Here is a 22743-nt window from a genome sequence, read left to right on the forward strand (position 1 = left end):
AGTGGCTCTTAAACTTGAGTTGCACTGAAGTTTGACAGTATATCAGTACATATGATGATAAACGAAAGTCTGGCAATATGGAGGACAAATTAAATTTCTGAAGATCAGATGGAGCAGATAAATCAAATAAAGTTGGACATGCAGCAAGAAACCAGCTGCAACAGAAAGCACAGAGAGAACAGCTTCCTGCTGCTCAAATATAAAGTAAATAAAAACAGAAATAATAATAATAACTTTTATTTACTCTATTTAAATCTATTCAAAATATAAAAATGATGATGAGATAACTGATGCTGTGGGCTATAATCAGATCTAGTACTTCAGTAATATTTGCAGTTAAATAGTGTTAAAATACACTGTTACAAGTAAAAAGTACACAAATATTAGCACTGAAATATACTTTAAGTACCAAAAGTAAAAGTACTCATCATGAATGGCCCATTTGAGAACAATATATTCTAATATTGGATTGTAATTATTGATACATTAATGTGTTTATCACTTTAATGTTGCAGCTGATAAAAATGGAGCTCATTTTAATGACTTTATTTGAATAGTGCCGGGTTGTTCAATCTATAATTATGTATTTTATAATATTTTACTTGATTTAGAGTTTATATTAATATATTGAATCTGTAAAGTAACTCAATTTAACACATTAATGTCGTGTAGAAGAAGTATAAAGTAGCAGAAAATGGAAATTTAAAGTAAAGTACAGTTTTATGTCAAAGAAACGTTTGGTGCTAACAGTTGGTGTCCCTTTTATCTTCGACTCATAACTAAAACCAACTTAATTGATGGTGTGAATGATTTTCCACATTGCTATCACGTTAGCATGCTAAGTGGAGCACAAGCTAGCATGCTAACTGCCAAGTGTAGCTAGCAGAGGCTCATCATTTATACAATCATTAATATTATAATTTCCAAATTTATTGACAATACATAGTTGCTAATATTTTACACATGAGGACGAGGCGAATATTTTATCCCACTGGGCTGCAATTCGCCTGCAAAGTGACATGACGTTAGCAGAAACGCAGCTTTAGCATGCTAATTAGCTTTAGCATGGTAGCTAAGTTAGCATAACCTCACAGAGGCTAACCAGGAAAAAAATGTTAGCTACTGTTTGAAGTATTCTGGCCTGGTGGTGGTGGTGCAAGCTTCGTAAATATTTTAGGGGGTCAATATAATTTTATGGCAATCAATCAGTAGCTCTAGATGTATTTAACCTCTGGATTAAAATATTGAAGACAGAATAAAATACGTTGCAGTGTTCCTAACATGACTACAAAACATGAAAAATAAACTAATAATTATACTAAATAAAAATGAAAAAATAACAAGGAACTGAGCATTCAACCACCATAACTGTTGTCACTAAAATAAATCACCAAAAGTCTAATTTAAATTAATGTGTAGCCTATATAAATTTACTTCAAGTTTTACGATTTTTTATTTCCCTTGACACAATTACAAACAAGGCAGATTGAACACTATTAAAATCCCAACGTCTAAGCAGAAAAAATAAATTCAGGAAGACAAACAAAAATAAATAAAATACAATATAATATCTAAAATACGATAATAAGAAAATAAGAAAATAAATGACAGTGCATGCATTGTAAATAATAAAAATAGGCAATATAATAAATACATATAAATTGTCATAAATTAAAAGTTAGTTAATTTAGACTCCATTAATTTGTACAATCTTCCACGTCTTATAAATTCTCATATAGGTGCAGTAAAGGCAACATTCATTTCAAAAGCCATTAAAGAGGAAGGTTTTTTATGAATTACTCCTCTTCCTCCTCTCCTCTCCACCACGCCTTTTCTCCTCCCCTTCCTCCCTCTCTCTCTTCATCATCTCCAGCCTCCACCTGAGCTCCATCTCTGCACACACACCTCTCTCTGTCGTCCCTGAGCCAGATGGAAACCTCTGCCTTTCCCGGTGCTGCCGCAGCTGCACAGCGGCTGCTCCTGCTGTAGCCAGGCCGCTGCAGGACACCGCAGGGCGGGGAAGCATCGTCGCAGGGGGCCGGTGTTGTGGAGCGGATCTCTGGAGCTCTGACAGCGTCTCCTCTCTCATGCTGCACGCTGCGGACCCGCAGATAGATGCACGGAAACACACACTTTTCCTTGATGCGTAATTGCAGCAGTGAGAGAAGCTGCAGGAGCCGATTTATTTCAGTGTGAGCTGCAGAAAAGGAGGAAGGATGAGCCGCAGACGAGGGACAGGAGGACTCCTCTCCGTGTTCCTTTTCTTGTGTCTGCTGTGGACGCAGCTGCTGGTCACAGGTAAGCGTCTGTTGTCTGTAGCTGTGTTGCCTCCAAGCACAAATGCTAGAGCTCACATCGGTGCATTAGCCTGTTCTTTGTTAATTACGTGCTCCTTTCTGTCAGTCACCGTGTTGAAGTGAACCAAAATGCTTCTAACAGATCCTCACATGTTTGCGTGCACAGGTAAAAGAAGCAAAATGACCTCTTTAACCTGCCATTGGAATGTGTCCATAGAAATGACAGGTATTTTATAGTCTGTTACCAGCTTAACCCTTAAATAATGAGCGCTGCAGGACTATATCTGCAGATTAATGCAGGATGTTGTACATTAAATCATGAGAACAGAAGCTCAAACCTTCACAAGAATTTGATAGGATTATAATCACATTATGGTGTAGTCATGTGGTAGTTAAGGGGGAATAAGAGCCCTCTCAAGGGAACCTTAATCTTCATGAACATTATTGTTATATACAGTGATCATACAGTATGTGGAGAGGTGCCAGATTCTGTCCTCAGAGGTCAAACAGTCTAAAACCCACAAACGGATTCAGCTTGAAATGTCAGAGAAGAAGAGTAGATCTGAACCTCTGAGGTTTTAAGGCCAGTGTTTAATTAACAGAAGCGTATTTTAATCTAACCATAACCCCGGGACTTTCACATTCACTCAATATCTGTGGGGATTATTTGATCTTGTAGCACAAAATGCAAATACACGTCTGTTTAATGACGGGTTTCCTGTGTGAACATCAAAAACTGAATTCAGGTCAGCGTAAACCACAAGACTGAGGTCTCACAGAGCCGAGAGCCTAATTGGCTCCCTGATGCAGGTCCTGTAATTACCATTAGATGCTGGCTGCATTAATGTGAATGCAAAAAACCCCCCCGTCACTACCTACTCTTCAAAATGCAGAATAAATAAATTTGAGTATCAATTTGTGTTGGATTTATTTGATACTGAATCAGTGATATGCAGTGATATACCTGGGAATGGGTTAGCATTTTCACGCTTCAGCTCCTTCTGCTTGAAGTCAGTGGGCTTTTTAAATGGGTCTTCGGTTAGATGCCTGAAATAAGGTCTGTTTCACACAAGCTGAAGAGACTTTCATGTCTTCTTCTACAACGTCAAATATGTCAGTAAATATCCCACTTGTGAATTTTGAAGCTTCCATGTAGGGCTGCCTCTTGAAAGTTGGAGATTGGAATCGTTAGTCACAGACCCCTCGGTCAACTAAGATTGCCTCATTTTACCGGTCAGTGTGCAGTGCAGTGAACATGTGGGGACGTTTTGGTCCCCAGATTTTGCTGCAGAATGAGCGCTCTTGACTTTCACTCTACCCTTTGGTTCAGCCAGCTGCAGACGAGATGCAGTGGCACAGTTAGAGAGAAACTTTCCATCTTAAGGTTCTGAGATAACATTATCTTCTTACTTCTGCATGGAAGTGGTGAATTTACAGCTCACAGATACTTAACACCACAGACACTGGGTTTTGTTTGATATCTGTTGTCGGCAAAAATGTTGTTGCACTTTTCCGATCTGTTGTTAGCACCGTTAGCTTGTTTACCATATTATGTGAATGCAGCTGTCACAGTGAACGTCCTGCTGAGCCCCGTTCAAACTTTAAATGTTTGTACTTGGTGCATGATAATATTCGCACATCAGCCGTATCAGACGGTATTGGCTTTAAAATGAATGGATACCGATATCGGCTCAGTAAGTTGTTTTATATCGGCGTGGATTGCAGCAAAAAATCCAATATCATGCGTCCTTGATATGGAAAAATCCTGAATATGGAAAAATCCTTTATTTTTTGTGTAGCACTCTTGAGCCCCTTCTACTGTGCGATCACACAGAGCGCGAGTGAAGCGAATTACTCGCGAGTAACGCGCGAGTTTGGATGCCGGACCATTTTGTTACTTCGTGTTATCGCGCAAGTAGCGAGCCCGCCCATTTTCACTAGACAACAACACAAACTAATAAAAGACACATATTTACAGAACTTACCAGGTAGACCAGTCTCCTCGGCGACTTTCACCCAAGCCTGCTCCTTTTTGTTGCGGTCTCTGTAGAGTGGACGTTGAATCATACAGCTCCAGGTAGCTGCACACCGCAACGATGAGTTTCTCCTCCATCTTGGCATCAACAACTGGACGTCAGGGCGTCATGAGAGAATCTCAATGCTGATTGGCTTTCGCGGCACAGCGTCACGCAAATTCGCCTCAAATGTTCAATATTTTCAACTTGAGCGATGAGGCGATGGATGTGAATTTCGCGGCTATCGCGCCGCACCTACGTGTCTATCGCGTCGTGCTAGATGCGTCAATCATGCTGCCCGGTGTGAATTCGCGTCTAATCGCGTCTTTGCATTGACTTTGTATTTAATCTTGATGCGTGAATTTGCGAATTTGTGAATTTGCGAAATTGCGTTCTGTGTGAACGCCCAGTTACACTGCCAGATTTTCCATGAATGTTGGGCCGTTTTGCCGGCAAGCTGCGAGTGTTTAGACACACAGAGCCGGATTGACGAGTTGATCTGAGGTGCCCAATTTTCCGCCTCGTAGGGTAGACATATTGGTGGAACCCTTTTGGTTTAAAAAGAACGAGGCGCCCTTCCGCAACGGGAGGGGCTGTTGATGACTTGTGGGAGGAGCTGTTGATGCCTTGTGGGAGGAGCTGTTGAAGACTTGTGGGAGGAGCTGTTGATGACTTGTGGGAGGAGCTGTTGATGACTTGTGGGAGGAGCTGTTGATGACGCCGCACGTGCGACCCACTGGTGGTGGATAATAAGGAAACAGCTGATAGCAGGAATTAGCGAGCAGCTAGTAGCAAGAGGGAAACACAAACCTGACAGACACTGTAAAGATGAGCAACTGGGGAGACAAGGAATTGCGCGCCCTCCTTGTCCTCGCAAACGAAGAGGCCATTAACCGTCAGATGACGGGGACGGTGAAGAACGGGCCAACTTACGAGAGAATCGCCGAAGGACTGACCAGCCGCGGCTTCCCTCCCACGTCACTGTTTACGTCACACGCTGAGCTACACGTTTTGTTACTTGCTCACGCCCCCCATTGCCCCGAAAAAGGCACATTCTGTAGGTAGGTACAAAAGTAGGTAGGCGGCATTTTGCTGCACTCCCCGATTTTGTTTTTATACTGCCAATGCTGAAAAAAGACTGATTGGGCTTTCCTGCAAATTTGCACAACTCCTGTTTAAAAAGGGCGTTTGAAACACTAATAACATTCATACAACACCGAACAAAGACACAATAATGCATCAAACATTTTCAATGACACAACTCAAGGCTCAAAATTAGGGATGTTTGTTTTGGTTAATTTTACCACCAACATTCCGGCACATAAAGTAGGGTTGGGCACGATGTTTTTATAGCAACACTGTGGGGTCGAACAGCGTTACTAGCAGTAATTGACGAATGATTGGCGCCACCAGCTAGCGCACACCTGACCCAGGTGGAGAGTAGTGCAGTAAACTGAAAAGTAGCATAATGAACCTATAGACTGACATCTACTTTATCTCAGTTTTTGTGAGAGCAGCAAAGGTCCACATTTATTTTAACACCCCAAACTGCTTCTTTCTCTCCTGATACTGATTTTAAATACCTCAGCTCATGATATCTCCTGATGCAGAGTACCTGTCTGACAACAGTCCGCTCTTTTTCCCAGGTTTAAACTCTGTATATGACGCTGTGTCAAACTGACGGGATCTGTTTTTATGTGATTAACATGAGGCCAAAGATTGAGAGAGAAAGCATTAAATTCTATAATGACATCGACCAAGATCAGTTTATAACGTGGATTTCATTGCTTCAGATTGGATCAGTGCATCCCTACAAATATGTCCTTGTTTTCAATGTATATATTAGAAATATGTTCATATCATTCTGTGTTTGAGTAGCCTAATAATTAGTATTGAGATGTTTATCAATCAGTTATCCTAAATATGTAGACACGTTGTTCTGCTTTGATTTTAGAAATGACTGATTTAAACACAGCAGCAGACAGTTGTTTATTTTAAGGAAAACAGAAGCTAATTTCTGTAATAATGAATAAATGATGATTTCATTAAAGACACAAAGTTAAGTTTTGAGTATTTTATGACAGCTTTATGTTTTCAAACACAGAGACTGTGAGTCAGACACATGGTTTATTAGAGATGCTCAACATCAGATGCAGTCATCTTCCAGTGTGTGTGTTGTGGAGTGTGTCTCCCCACAGACTTACCGGGTCAGCCCTCTCTAACTCGACCTCTGATTGGCTGACGGCTCCCACTGAGGTGAGGCAAGGGCCGACTCTGACCAATCAGAGCGCGGCTCAGCTCGGCATCATGCATAGCAACCAGGACGCTGTCGTTAGGGAGAAAAGAGGCCGTGGAGAGAGAAGCTGTGTCAGCTCCTGAGACGTCTCAAAGAACCGATTCAGTCAGTGAAACCTCCTGAAACTGCTGCTTCAGGATGTTCTTAATTCAGCAGAATACAGTGCATACTGTGATTTATTATGACTCAGTCTGCACTGATGCAGCTTCTTAACTCTTTTCAGAAACAGGAAGTTCCCATAAAACAGTCAGACGTCTTTATATCTCACATTCTACCTGTAAACAAACACAGGGTCACAGTTTGTGATTTCTGTCTGCATCTGTTGAGTCACACAACAGATTTTTTGACGCAGATGCAGCCAAGAGAAATCGTCGTGTTCTTGGCAGGCAGACAGTCTGGGAGACAGAAGTCAGAGGACGCTGTCAGATATTTTTCTTTCAGTGTATTTTCTGGCAGAACAGACAGCCGAGTCTAACAGACGCCCGGACGAGCGGTCTGACAGCTCAGACTGTGTGCAGGTCAAACTGAAGCTGGAAGAGAACCCTCCAGTGTCAGCTCTGAGGAACAAATTTCTTTCCCTGCCATGGTGGGAGAAGACATTTACTGAGACAAACAAGAAAGAGATGCCTGTTCTGCCTCACTGTGCTGCTCACAGTCGTGAAATGTAACTAAGTAGATTTATTCAGGTAATGTTCCTTCAAGGGTTGTGATGTAGGTCAGAGTGCTAAAATAATAATAACTGAAATGGTTAGTTTGAATTTTTTTTGAAGTTGGGTTGTTTGAGGTATTTATCCATATTCAGTGTAATATATTCGCTGGTTTACCTTGCAGTCAGACTGCCCTTTCCGAGGCTGTTACATCACAATCTTCAAAGCCACCAGACTCCTTTGACAAAACTAGTAATTTTACCTTGCAGAACACAGGAGCTGTTGGTGTTGCACTGCTGATATCGGTTAGTTTGTTTGTGTAATTGTGTAACTTTTGGTTTCTGCGTCTTGTCAGAACAAATCCAAACCTATATGACTGGAGCATGTGGAACTTTACTTTGAAAGGACAGACACAGGAAGTGTCCTTGTCAGGTTAATTTCCAGGGCTGGTACCTGTGGTTATTCCACAGGCTAGTTAATAACATGTCGGGCAGGAAATCTAAAGTGTGGGATCATTTTGAGAAGGTGAAGGACGAACCCAAGGTGATATGTAAACTCATCTTCATTGGTCGACTACAAACATGACGTATCATCTGAAACATGGAAGTAGCTACATGCCCATTAGCCCACAGCGTCATTAACAGGCCACTGATGGACCCTGATGACGACTGTTGGTCAACTAGGAAAATTCTTAGTCGGGGGCAGCCCTAGTTCTAACGGTCACAGTATTAAACACGTCCTTGATGTCAGGAAACAGTTGCAGTTCTGCTCCAGACCTACCTGGTTAGGTTAAAGCAACAAAACTATGAGGTTTGATCCAGGAAAAACATCATGCTTTTGCATTTAATAAATATTTTTGTCACTAACGTAGCATGACATATGTTGCGAACACATGAACACTTGTCTGCTGGGTGAAAGTCCTGTGTTCTTTAGTACCCACCGATCAAACGTACATATTTGGGGTTGGTAAAACAAACACAATGTTTTTTTTCAATCCTAGTTGCTTTGGGTTGCTTCAATATATCATGAAGAAAATGCTAGATATCCGAAATACTGTTATGCATTTTTTCCCTTCTCATAGTTTCTGTGTTAGTTATTATTCTAAAGCTTTGGTGGGCCGGATGTCGTCCATGTCCTGCCTGTTGGCGATTGCTGCTGTCAGGGCTTCCGCGATATTTGTACAACATTACGTGGATTATGACGCTTTTTAAGCTATGTCACGTCACCGCATCCTTTGCTCCTGCTATAATTACTACGGCCACTTGAGGGCACTGCCTTATATTAAACAGAAGCATGGGTCGTAATCAGTGTTGGGCAGTAACGCATTAGTAGTAACGCCGTTAGTTTTGGCAGTAACTAATACTCTAACGCGTTAGTTTTTAAATTCAGTAACTCAGTTACCGTTACCAAACGCTGCGTTACTCCGTCATTTTTTGCCAGGTTTTAAAACAGTGTGCAGCATGCAGTATTCCTTCACAAACTGAAGTTCCTTTCACTAAAACATTTTAGCCCTGAACAATAAAAGATAGTCAAGTCAGATAGAGGTATATGAACAATTCTTACCAGAGCATCTTAATGAAACACGTCTCTCACTTTCTCTGAAGTCACTGTCGACCTGCTGGCCTCACCACAGTGCTGTAATGTTACATTAAGCTGTAGCGCTTCTGTAGATTTTTAGTCCCAGTAACGTTATATCCAGTGACGTGATATCCATTGTTATCCTGAGGAAGCTTTTGTTGTGGACAGACAATGTCTGCGGAGGGCGACAGACTCGACATCATCATGTAGCTCTTCAAATGTTCTCTTTAGCTCATTTTCCATATTTGTATCCAAGTACCGTAGTTGTAAAACGTTTAGCTGCCTGACAGCGAGTGACTCCACTGTAGAAGACATGTTGCATGTTTCCTATATCGTTCAATTGTTTTGTCAATTTGTAGTCTGACAGTTCCTTGGTTAAACTCCATCCGCTGTCTCTTAGGCGATGTAGCTACGAGTAACTAAAAGTAACTAAAACTAAACTAACTAAAAAGTTGCATTTCTCGGTAATGCAGTACTTTTTGGTTTAAGTAACTGAGTTACTTTTTAATTAAGTAACTAGTAAAGGTAACTAGTTACTATTTTTCAGTAATTAGCACAACACTGGTCGTAATAAGCTGCTTGCATGGTTGACCTATGTGGTTGTTTTTTTTGATGAGAGTGGGCCGCACATTACGGTGGCCTAGAGGGTGTATATGGCATCACCTACGTTGGGTCACATGGGAAAACGCTGTAGAAGGGCTTAGGAAAATAACATTTTGATGCTAAAACAAATGTTATCGGACCAAAATTAAAATGTTTCAATTTGAATATATTAGGAATACTACTGGGACGCTACTGAGTGACATGAAAACCTGTACTTCGAATATTTCCATTTTATACAACTTTATACCTCTCAACTACATCTCAGAGGTAAATGTATTTTTGAGTCTTCTTCCGCCACTGGCCCCTGATCTGATAAAAATGCCGACAGAAGCATTGTCTGAATAAAATATTGGCCCATTTCTGACACTAAGTCAATGCAGCATCTGTCCAGATGAGCGTCTTGGCTAACACTGTACATGTTAAATTAACTAAATAGAGTGCAGCCATCAGACAGAGAAACTGACTATTCAAGGAAAAGTCTGACTTTAGTTTTTGCTAAATCACAAAGATAAAGATGTTGTTATTGATTGCTGACAGGGGGAGATTGGCTTTTTGTCCATTTAATCTTTGCAGTCAGCAAACAGTGGAGATCAGGCGCGCAGGGCTCAGGTCCAGCTGAGGTTCCTGTCTGCGTTGTCTTTAATTAGACAGATCCATCTTCAGTATGAACGTCTGTAGCTGTGAACGAGAGGCCGGATGTTACCAGAGTTAAAGAGGGCTTCACTCAGTAGATATTTTTTTATCTCGGAGGATAAATAAAGACTGGGGATGAATTATGCAGTGTTCATATTCATCACGGCTGGGTGAGTTCAGTCGGTGTGCAGGGGTTTCCTCTGAGCCTGCCTGCAGCCTGATGAAAGCCTCCATCCTGACCAAAGATGCTGTGAGAGAGAGAGACAGATGGGATCTCCTGCTCTCATCTCTTATTCTGCCGTCTCTCTGCGAGTGCTGCTCAATGTGCTGCGTTGGAGGAATAGATTTTTAAAAGATTAGAGGAGGAAGAGGAAGAGGAAGAGGGAGGTGATTGTTTATATCCTGAGGTAGATCTGTGCCATAATTAAGAGTCAAACCGCTCTTGTCTGCGGATCTTCCTCCTCTTCCTTAAGTCTTTAAAGTCAATAAATGACAGTTAGATAAATCCCCAGCCAGTCCTCAGATACAAAGTGTGTGGTGGTGTCTTTTTTTAGTGCCTTTGAAAAACAAAAAACACATGCAAATGTTTAAGGAATGGACCAAATGGTGTTTTTTAGTTAGCTGAGAGTTAGCATATCATTATCCAAGCGCAATACTTTGTAGGTTTACAGGATATTGTAGAGAAAACCTGCTCAGGACCGACAGTCACTGTGTGGGAGCTGGTCCTGGATGCTTTCAGTGTTCAGGCTAATGTTAGCATCCAGAGTTCTGTACCATGAAGCAGCATTAGTGGCTTAGCGAGGTACGTTGAGTCTAAAGCCTGAGGTTTCTGTCCTACAAAGATGGCTCTCTCTTGTGATCGGGCTAGATCGCCAAGGTAACTTTTGCTGCAGACCTAACCTGGTCAGGACTATGGGTCTAAAGATCCATTGATCTGGATCGATACAGATGCAGCCACTTCAAATTTCCGTTTGGTCCGTGGTAGAGCCCTGACCGATCCGTGACAGGTCCCTGTCGTCGCCTGGCTGGGCTCATAGCTCTAATGAGATCCCCTGTGATGACGTAGAGCATAAGGGGCCGACTGGTAACGCACCTAAGTTTAATTTGTAGAAACCAGTTGCAATGATCTGTCTGTCCACCAGGATAGATGATGATCAGCAATCCAATATCATCAATGCAAAGTGAAAACATCGCTCCATATGTCATCTTTAGGTCACGCCTTTATTTTGAAATTCTGTGATGGCGATAACGTTACTTACTCAGGAATAAATCAGCAGTGTGGAAATATTTTCGATTATGGAGAAAATATGGCTCAACAGACAAAACACATGCCGTGTGTTACGACATATGCTTCTGTTTAGGAGAGTTTGTAGTCTATTTTTGGAGAAACAACCCTTCAGAGCAATGTACATTTGTTTTTCAGGATACCGGGCTTTTTGTCCAATAGGACATTTTTTGGACTATGGGCTTTCGAAATTTTGAGCCGTCTGAATGATGGCATGTCATCCCATATCCTGAAAGAGCTTTACTTTGCCCAACACATCAGTTAGTTCTCATCCTGCACGTCTTTCTTTTGGAAATGCAAACAAGTATGTACTGTAAGTAAAGCTAAGCACATTCGAGCTTACTTTAATACTTGACTTATGATGCTTAAATCATCTTCAAAATGTGAACAATGAAGCACAAATCTAACATTTGTGTTGCTTGTACAAGTTTTTCTGTATGTTGTGTTCACACCAGGTGCGAATAAAACAATTAGTGCAAGTTAATTACATGTGAAGTCAATGTTAAGATGCGATTAGACGTGAATTCACGTCGGGTGGCGTGATGGACGTGATGTGAGTGAGCAAATAAAGCGAGTAGCGCGGTTTTGTGTCATACGCTTATTTGTGAGAGCTGAAAAATCTGAACTGCAGTGACCAATTCGCTCCTTGATAGCCAACCAGCATTGAGATCCTCTGGGGAGCTATGGCGCCGAGGACTTACTGGCAGAAGTTCATTCATCGATTCAGCCTTTTCATGCACATATGAAGCAAGTCAACAAAAAATATTCTAGTGCTGAAACTTGCACAAGTAACGCGATGCGTGGACACAACATTAGTCTATTATAATGCTATAAATGACGAGCTTTAACTATCGTCTCACTTGGACTAATAATCAGAGGACCTGTTAGCTTCGGCCTCAGTCTTGGCATCTCAGAGTTGGGATGAATTTAATTTTAAGACCCAAATTTTAAAGCTTTCACTCTTTTTTTCAGTCATGAACATAAATGGGCAGGAGAACTTGTTTCAACCAACATTTAGAGCAAACAGTAATTAGCTAGCTAGTTACTGTTGATACATTTTGCCAGCGACAGTTTATATTTCAGTTAGCAAATCTGACAGTAGCCTAAAAATGAGAAGTTGCGTCTGTCTAATTCTTCCTGAATTCAGCAACCTTCTGTTTCAAAAGTCTCTTTGAGTTATTTATAGTTATGCCACCTTTTATCTTTGTAAGATGTACACATGCTGTTTTAGAAGGCATAACGGCTCTACTCAATCGACTCGTTCTTTTTTGGTTTTCCACTGGCGAAAGTTGTGGATAGTACCTGGTGCTTTTTTCTGCCGTCACCTTGATTGAGGTTCCAGTCGAGCTGAGCCAATACCAGAAGGTGGAGTTAAAACACTGGCAACCACTCAGTGGTCAGAGAGAATCGTTACAGGCGCAATGTGGGACATCCTTTGCAAACCCGCCATTTTGAAATAGCCAAGCTACCGTATATAGTGACTGCAATTTTTGACCCAAATTTTAGAAAATGGCAGCCACAAAATTATGTAACGAAGTGCAGACGTTCCTCTGTTTGGTTGCGTAAAAGTATCCAGTGTTGTGTCCTAAATGAAGTCACAGCAGTTTTACGTGGTGTTGCCATGGCGATTAGCTGAGAATTTTTGGTACCAAAAGTGAATCGAGCTCAACCATGCAGTGAAAATGAGGCATATGCGAACAATCGATTGTCTATTTGCAAGTTTCCAAACTTTTGTCCTCCATCTTTATCTCCCCTCAGAATCGTCCTCCGGTGATCACGAGCTTCGTCTCTTCCCTTCTCGTCGCTCCAGTCGTCTCCCTCCACCCCTTCACCCCCAGCATGACCTGAACTCGCAGCCTGATGTGGACAGCCTTCCAGAGACCCACCCCCACCACCTCCACCACCACCACCATCATCATCACCACCTCCACCATCAGCACCCTGCCAGGTTAGCCAAAGTGATGCCCGCCGCCCTGCTGGAGTCTCGGTTTCGTCATCAGCCTGGCGGCCAGCGAACCCTCGACCTTCTGGCACGACCACATAACGAGGTGCAGCCGGAGCACGCTGTGGTGTCCGCACGCCATCTGGTTACCGTGGTGAGTAATCTGCTCCCTGATTGGGTGAGAGGTGGGAGGGTTTTTTTTTTCATGGTTGCAAAATGTGTTTGTATTCCATGTCCAATCAGGAAGTCAGGAGATGTCTTTTCTTGCTCAGATTTTGAGGACACACTTCATGTGTTCTGGTGATTTAATACAGACTTGTGGAACGCCTGAATGTATTATTAGTTTTGGTCTTTGTGAGGTCAGATTTGGAAGGTTGCAGGTCTGCATAAGGTCTGTTTCCATTGAATGATCCCTTCATTTAAACGTGCATTGGAGGTGCAGTGTTGTGACAGATCTGTGGCAGGCAGACACACTGTGTGATGTGTTTAAAAGGATTAGGGAGGGTTGTAGAAATACAAGATTTACTTTGCTGCTGCATAAATATGTAAATACCTCACCTGTCTTTGAAAGGTACTTAAAGACGACATACACCGGTGCACGTCAGAGCACCTGCACACATATCAGGATCCACCACTGTTGTATATCTCTTCAGGAGCACTCAAGAAAAGCACAAATTTTATTACATTTGCTCTCTGAATTTGCAAATATTACCCCAACCAATCCAACAAAGGCACCGAGTACTACCCAGTCATAGGGGAAAGAAGGGCGTGTCATGCCTTTGCTATTCCAAAATATGCAAATGAATTGGTGTTAAGCCGCCAAACCGCAGTTATATGTTGCTTAAGAAACAGGCAAACCATCAGCCCTCTACACATCCTGACTACTGTACTCTGACCACTTCCTCTGTGTATGATCAGTTCAGTTTGTGTCATCGATACGCTGGCGTGTGATGGACTCCATTGTTGTCATTATCAAGGAGACAGTCTGATGTCAGTGAGGGTGAACTGAAGGTGTACACGTGTCTCTGATGCAGTTAAACACCATCAGCAGCTGCAGATGTTTACTGTGCTACTTTAAACCTGAGAGCCTCTGTTTGAAAACGAGCGGCTGACGGCTGCAGATGAGACGTCTCTGGAAGCTGCTGCGAGCGTTTGACAAAAGAAGGTTCACCCTAACCCTCGGTGAGGTCACAGGCGGCTGAGAGTGAGGAGGTCAGAGGTCGGAGCAAACAGACAGTGAGCGGATGACGGATGAGGAGCCGCAGACTCGTCTGTAGCCATGGTGCCGGAGGAGAGATGCAGCACTCTCTGTTGCCATGGAAACACTAATCATGAGTGTGTGCGTGTGAGAGACCCACTTACCTACACAATGGGCGGTTGCATAACTCTTAGATAAACAGCAGCGACCTTCAGGGTGACATTGAGACGGAGACACAGACAGGTATGTGCTGGCTGATAATGAGAGACAGACGGCGAGACGGGGACAAAGTCAGACAGATGGAGAGAGACAGAGAGACAGACAGGTGTTCTGGATCCTTCTATGATTCTGAATCAGTTCACAAATGGCAAAAATTGATCTTTGTAATAATGTAATGTTGTGGAGTATGAATAATTTGTACCTCATCATGGCGCGTCACGACACCAGACATTTAGTAGACACACTTCATCCATCCAAACACTGTTGCAGACCAAGAACCCATCTCACCTGATGGCAACAGCGCTCCCAGCAGGACAGTGCATCATGCCACATCGCAAAAACTGCTCAGGAACGTCCTGAGGAACGTGAGAAAGAGCTCAAGGCATCGACCTGGCCTCAAAATCTCGCAGATTCCAGTGATTAATGGTTAACTATTGAGGACAGGAGTCGAGGGTGTGGCACACAGAGCGCTGGTTTCTTTTAATTTAATCAAAGAATCATTTTAAATCAAAAATTGAATCATGAGATGACCAAAGATTCTCACTGTCAGAGAGGAAAAGACCAGAAACAAACTGTGTCCCAGATACTGAACACTGTGTGTGTGTGTGTGTGTGTGTGTGTGTGTGTTTCAGCCACAGCTGTGTTTACAGTCTGTACTGTGTTCACACTGAAAATGAAAAGATGATACACAGTTAAAATGGCAGCATGCAGACATTACCATGACAGCAGCTTTGAATCTTTTGTCGATGGACATTTTGTCCCAAACTGCAACACTCGACAGGTCACAGCTGAAAAAAGGACGAAAAAGAGTGGCAAAAAATAAGAGACTCATAAATCCCTTTTGGTGTTGACCACGTTTTCCTTAAATCAATTTCAATGCTGAGTTTCACCCATATTTTCATATTATACTCTGGGACTTTTTAAAATTATTATTATCAAGAATTCTGGCAGCTATTTTCTTGATTAATTAATTTATCCTCTCAACACCGCTGCAGACTGTTAGTCTTGTTTTTGGTTAATATCCAGAAATGATCACAGGGTTTTTCCTGCCTATCGAAGACAATGGTGGGCCACCTGGGTGATTTTGGCCGCATGGGGGGCGTCCAGATGTAGCGTCTTTTGCGAGCACAAACCCATTACTTTCAATGTAGATGGGCGTCATGTGCGCTCACAACCCAAAGCAACGCCATAGCAGCGCGCATTCAGTGCTGATTCTTTCATCCGGAGCACAGCTCCACGGACCTGCTTCTCCCTCCAGTGTTGTGTCAGATCCTGGTTCCCCCTCGGGCTGTGTCTCTCCTACTGTTTCCCACGGAGCTCTGCCCCGTTTGAAAGGCGAAGGAAGCCCGTATGTGGAAAGACGTCGCCTCTGAGATGTAGAATGTGTATTACAGAAGAGAAACACACATTAAGTGTAGAAAGTTTCTTTTTTCCAGACAATGAGTTTTTAAGGAGACCAGCCTGGCAAATCGGATTGCCAGGCTGGTCACGCCTCCATGTTACTACCAGCTGATAAAGACACGTCATGACGCACGTCAGATGACGCTTCTGAAGAAGACTGAAGTGACAGTCGAAACATGTCAAGGTAAACTAAATCTCCTTAAAAACTCATTGTCTGGAAAAAAGAAACTTTCTACACTGAATCTATTTTGAGTAGACAAAACAAACCTAATTACACTAGAGAAACACACATTTCAGGGCCGCTGACTTGTATCATCAGAACAGACATGTCCTGTGATTTTCAGCTTTCTTTCATATTTAATAGAGGGGGGACAATACCTGACAGTAATATTCTCAGCTGTCAGGATGTGCCTGCTGTAAAGGGTAAATATAATCATAGAGGGCTGAAAATCAGGACATGTCTGTTCTGATTATACAAGTCAGCAGTGTAGAGCTCAAGCATGTTAGGGCCTCCTTTCATATTTAATGGGGGGGCGGCGGCGTATCAAAAAGTACAGATGTCAAGATGCCCCCCGCCACAGGCCTTTGCCACCTTGGTCTCGAAAAGACCCAGGGACAACCCTGTGATCAGCCTCATATTTCTATCCGTCTATTTATTTATTCGCTTATCCACTTACCTGGGTCGGGGTTGTGGTGGCAAAACAACTATTTCATGAACAGTCAGTGAGTGAGTGGCTAGAAGTCCTCCAGCCCTGCTATCTTTATAGTTCCCATAACACATGCACATCAATAGTCAAAATATGTGGCGCCTTGACATTCCTAAGACACAACATCTCTTGAGACTAACAAGGACACTTTGCAGCAGGTTGAGAAAGGGAATCCAGATGTTCCTTTCCTTAGTAATAATATCCAGCTCCTCCTGGGGGATCCCAAGGCGCTCTGAGGGCAGATGAGATATATAATCCTTCCAGTGTGTTCTGGGTCTGCCCCGGGGCCTCCTACTTGTTGGATGTGCCCGGAAAACCTCCAACAGGAGGTGCTGAGGAGGCGTCCGATCAGATGCCCGAACCACCTCAATTTTTGACGGACAATTTGGCCATTAATATTCCAGAATTCCAGCCATATAGAACAGCTACCGGACATATGTTTTAAACAGCCATATAACAGCTGACGTTTAAAGAGCAATAAACTAACTAAATACTGGTAACTTGAAAACAAGCTAAATGAAGACGCTGTCTGTTGAACAGTGACTAATCACAGGTTTTGAGGCAGAGGCAAAAGACGAAAAGGACTCGATCCGCAGAGTGTCATCATAAATCACCAAGGTTGCTATCCACCGTCTGGCTCTCTGTGGTGGAGCAAAGTGCGTCTCTGGTCTAGTTGAAACACGTTGGTTTTTCCATGTTTTAATAAAGAATCTTTACAGTCAGAGTGCCTTGGATGCATGTTTGGACTTCCTGCCTGTACCATGGACTTCAACACTGAGTGAGGTGGACAGTCGTTTTCTATCTTTACGTATCTCTGGTGTGTTCTTCAAGGAGCCCCGCGGTGTGTTGAGGGTCTGACTGGAGAGCTTGATCTGTGATGCCGTCACCTCACTACACTGAGAACGCTTACTGTACGTTCACACCAGACGTTCCCAAAGAGGCAAAGTCTCTCGCGGACGCCCAAGAAGCACGTCTGTCAAAAATATCTGTGGCAGCTTTGGTCGCTCTAGTCGCTCATCATGTGAATCATTGAATGTTCAATCGTGCTTGTCAATTTAAAGGAGCTGCAAAGCGACTACTGGCTTCAAAGCAGCGTAGTTGCTGCTTGCTGTCGTCCAGTCGAAAGTTATGTTTGGTCAGTGAAAACAGAAAACGTATGTCATCCCATTCAAACCAAGCAAGGAAGACTTGCATGCTACGTCGCAACATTAGCCTGCAATTCTCTCCTCTATTACGAACATTACACACTTGGCTCGTTCTCTGGGACCCGCTTCATCGAAGCACATCTGCATTCTGATTGGTTGCCCCCGAACCGCGTCAGAGCTCATTACCATGAAGTTAAATGAGTTTTAACTCCCCTCCGGAGCTGCTCTGGTTGCTTTGGTGTCCAAGACACGCAGCTGACGACCAGGTCGCCCAAGTCGCCGGGCTCTCACTGAAAATGAATGACTTCGGCCGTTTTGGAAGCTCTGGTTGCTGTTGGTGTGAACGTACAGTTAGAGGAAGACTGTGACCACTGGTTGTGGCGTATGCTCTGAAGGGGCAGGGACACACTCCGTACTGCTGCTTTGGATCAATAGATCTGGTCTCCATAGAATCAGTTGTCTTGGCAGCAGATCTTAAAGGTCACACAATGTTTGGCTATTTAACATGCTAGTAATGAGTTTATTTATTTACTTGGCAGATTTCCCAACAGACATTTTGCCCATTGATATTTTCATCTGTCCGACACGTGATATCGGCAAAAAAAGGGCACATGCCAGCTGACGTAAACTCAGCGTATAGAAATAATACATGCAATTCTATTTGTAAAACTTTTTCTCTGTGTTCTGATGTCTCCTAGTGCACATCTCACATCATTTAATATTAGTATTTAACACTATATATTAATGACTTGTGTACTAAGTTCAGTATAATGGACTCAGTATGGATGAAGTGTTGTTAGTAAATGTGATCTGATTCAGTGTTCAGATTTTTATTTATAGCAGAAATATATTCTGATTATTAATTTAACCGAGGTCTCACCGCCAACACTCACACAGTCCTCTGCCAACACAGTCAGAGGTGTCGTCGCCACAGATGCATTGTGGGAGGGAGAGGCAATCTGGAGGAACCTACGGCGGAAACCAAAAGACAGACGTGAATGCTGGACGGGTTACCTGTCTGTCTGTCTGTCTGTCTGTCGGTTTCTCTGGTTCAGTCTTCACAGCCGTCAGGGTCCAGGGGTCCTCGCAGTGGGATATAGGTCACCCTGCACAGCGCCTGATGAATAAAACACTCACTCGCTGAGAGTGCGATGAAAGATTAATGTGAAATTTAAATTTGTACTTTAGTAAATAATGTATATGTATTCATCTGCAGGTTACCTAGTCATGTGATGACATTTCTGGACCACTACAGTGAAGGACCAGTTATGTAAAGAGCCTTTCAAAAGAACAAATAATTAAAGACGTCTTTTTTTTTATCTGAAGTATCCACTCAACAAACTTTTGTTAGTGCTTCTCAGGATTTTTCGCCATAGCTTCTGCCAGACTCCTGACTGCTGCTCCATGGCTGCAGTGTGCCCTTCCTTCCTTTTATTTTGAAATATAAAGAACAGAAAAAGACAACAAAAACTAAATGAATCTATTATAAAATAACTGACCTGATCAGCATTGTGTGAACTTGTTTTGCAGCAGGGCCTGAATGTAACAGACATTTACATGTAAAAGTTCCTCAACGTGCTTTTAAAGCTTGTTGCATAAAACTAAACTACCTCTGTGCAAAGGCCTCCCATAGACTATAGACCAGTGATGCCCAAACTGCAGGTTGAGACCCTCCAGGACATCCCAAGATAAACCTGATGGATCTCAAGAGAATTAAAGGACGAGAACAAAAGACAAAATAATGTGAAAATACCTGGGGGCAAACTGATTCTCACATCAAATGGGTTTAAAAAAAAAAGCGAGACAAATGCAACCATTAAAATCTTTTAATGATTTGATTTGATACGTGATGCCTGTCTGCAAACTGTATGATGGTCCTGTCATTGTGAGGTGAAAGGTAAAAATGTGAAGTGATCTTGCTCGATTAACCATTATTGTGTAAAGGGCCACATATGGTATATTTTGAAAGTCAAGCTGAGGGCCAGTTAAAATTGGTCTGCGGGCCACAATTGGCCCCCGGGCCAGACTTTGGACATGCCTGTATTATACCAAAGCATGTGGCTCATTGTTTCATTGGGTCACAATTGCAAAACATCTTGGGAACAATGGCAGAAGATACTGTACTTATAACACCGCACCAATCCAGAGGACTCCCTAGCAACCACCAGACTCACCATAGAAACCAACTAACACCATTTACGTGACATTATAGATGAATCACTGTTTATTTACAGTAACTTCTGGGTAGAAAATCCTCGTGTCACGTACATAAAATGCCTCAGTTACTTAGGTTTTTCTTGCAGTGCTGGCCATGCTGGAAATAGGGCAGTGGGCTGAAGCAGAGTGGCGCGGCACAACGGCCGGTGCTGGTGTGGGTTTGTTCATAGAATATAATGGAGGTGGGCATTTTGATGCGCGGCCTATGGCGGCGGTGTGCGTTGCACTTGAGTTTTTATCCGCCTAAACAAAGACCCTCTGAAAAAATAAATATCAGTTTAAATGTACATTATATTTATATATTTATTTTCACTGCTTTACTTCGTTATATCGTACACTTACACTAATATGGATATTTTTAGGTGGCTAAAATACGTTTTGCTGCAGCCACCGTCTGCAGTACATTCCTCTGCTTCCATTTCAGTAGATTTGGTTTATCAAAGATGATGGTGAAGCAGCACAGTACGTAAAATAAGCACAGGAGGAATGTCGGATAAGTTGTTTAGTTGTTGTCTTTAAATGTTAAAAATTACTGTCGTTAGCATGACGTCACTGTGATTCGGTTTTTATAGTAACCTACAGCACAGCAACCACGTGACAGCTACTTAGTAACACCTTAGCAACCATCCATCAGTGTCCAGAGAAGGTAGATTGATTGAACGAGCAGGACTTTGAGGCATGGCTCAAAAATTAATTAATTGTTCCTAAAATGATCTTTATTATTTGTCATATTTTGCTGGTACAGCACAAAGTCACAGGACAGGAAATAAAATGTAAACAAAGGTATTTATTTTGTGAGTATTTTAAAACTGTGGATTAGCTGACGAGCAGGAGCTGTCAGTTGTAATCACACTGTAACTTGACATTTGTGGCCGACTGTCCTCTGCTTTTACCAATGAGAAACCGCTGTGAGGCTCAGCGCTGCATTACGTAATGCTGCTCTGTGTTAATTGACTTCCTGTGTGCGTGGTCACATGACCTGTCCCTGCAGGCTGCTGCCACACCATCACGTCACCAGGAGGGAAAGAAAAAGCAGTTAAATGACAGAATCAGATCTCAAAGCACTTTAATTGATATATGTTAAACATTTATCTGTGTCTGTTTTTTATATATTTATTTTTTGGTTTATTAAAGTTAAAGGTAACACCTGCTCACTGACTTACAGTTCTGACCTTATGAAGATCCAAGTAGATTAAAACATTTAACTTTTTTGACATAATTGTGCAGGTGCTTCCTCTTCATCAGTGATGCTCTGACAGTGTTTCACCTACATGATGTGTGTGTGAGTACGATCAAATAAAATCCTCACTTGTAAGACGCTGCAACCAGAGTATTGGCTTACAGAAAGATTGAAATGATTGATTGGTTATTGAAACAGTTCAGTCGACTAATTGACCTATGGCTAAGCCACGCCCCCTCCACTCACTCGGACAAACTATCAACATTCAGTGAGCGGCGCTATGGCAGGTGTCACAGTACACGGCATTTCACAGGAGGCAACTGATGATTTTTGGAGACATAACGATCAGATGTCATTGAGAAGTAACCAAAAGGGTCTAAACTACGCTTTGGAGGGATATATTCATCATTTTATTGTTGAGAAGGTCGATGAAAAGCTTAAATTACAAGCCAAAATTTACAGGTCACAGTGTACGCTTGTGAACCGCATCTGGTTGCCGTCACCATCAAAGACAACAAGTTAAAGTGCCACTGAAGTTAAGGTTTTTGGCTCAGAATATGAGAAAAGGATAACGGCCTTTTTACCATCTTTACCAAGAGTGTCTCTCCGTTAGTTTGGTGCTACAGTATTTACACTGAATCATTCAGCATAACGTTTGCCAACCTTTGTTATCTCTGCCATTACAGATAAGTTAATGAAGCTAAGCTCCAGAAGTTAACGTTAGCTTAACTAGAGCCCTTTGGACAACAGCTAACAATGATGTACGATCACCAAAGTACAAAACTAGAACAAAATAGGTTAATGAACTCCCAGCAAACAAGGTGACATGATGAACAACGCAGCTAGGAGCTAACGTTAGGCTAACTTTAGCTAACGTTAGCTAGAGATGTTAAAGATAACTTTATATTTCTTTCCAGCAAAGTGACAATATGTTGCCTCAAACACAATGTTGACTTACCTTAGAACAGATGTAGACATCATTGTTAATCTTATTCACGTTGAGTTGATGGGTGGGCAGCGTCCATTCCGACATCCCACCACTCCGACATGGGCCTCTAATTGTCTAAATGGCAACAGTTAATTTTCCATCAAATGTCCCATCATTCCGACAATTTTTTTCTCCTATGGTCGGAATGACGGAATTTCTTTTTTTTTTTTTTTTAAACATCCTGCCTTTCCGACAATTCCTTTAATGGCCTATTTTTTTACCCAAAAGATTTTTGCACTAATGATATGCCGGCGCAAATACGCCCCTAACTCCACAACCTCGCAAACCAACTTTAATAATCTATTATCAAAGTCCACTTCAGCACTGAGCTGAGGACAGCGACACAAGGGAGCCATACCGGTGCACCGGCGTCGCTGTCCTCAATGCTGCAG

General features: G+C 42.4%; 1 protein-coding gene across 2 annotated transcripts in view; it reads left to right on the forward strand.

Moving 5' to 3' along the window:
• Nucleotides 1-1884: 1884 nt before the first annotated feature.
• Nucleotides 1885-22743, forward strand: part of ptprr (protein tyrosine phosphatase receptor type R) — a 52413-nt gene continuing 31554 nt past the window's right edge. For both annotated transcript variants that reach the window (XM_033614988.2, XM_033614989.2), the window contains exons 1-2: nucleotides 1885-2298; nucleotides 13113-13450. In XM_033614988.2, coding sequence (XP_033470879.2) covers nucleotides 2217-2298; nucleotides 13113-13450 — 420 coding nt within the window. In that variant the 5' untranslated portion in view covers nucleotides 1885-2216. The remainder of the gene's footprint in view (nucleotides 2299-13112; nucleotides 13451-22743) is intronic.

Source organism: Epinephelus lanceolatus, chromosome 23 (genome assembly GCF_041903045.1).
Source record: "Epinephelus lanceolatus isolate andai-2023 chromosome 23, ASM4190304v1, whole genome shotgun sequence".
NCBI lineage: Eukaryota > Metazoa > Chordata > Actinopteri > Perciformes > Serranidae > Epinephelus > Epinephelus lanceolatus.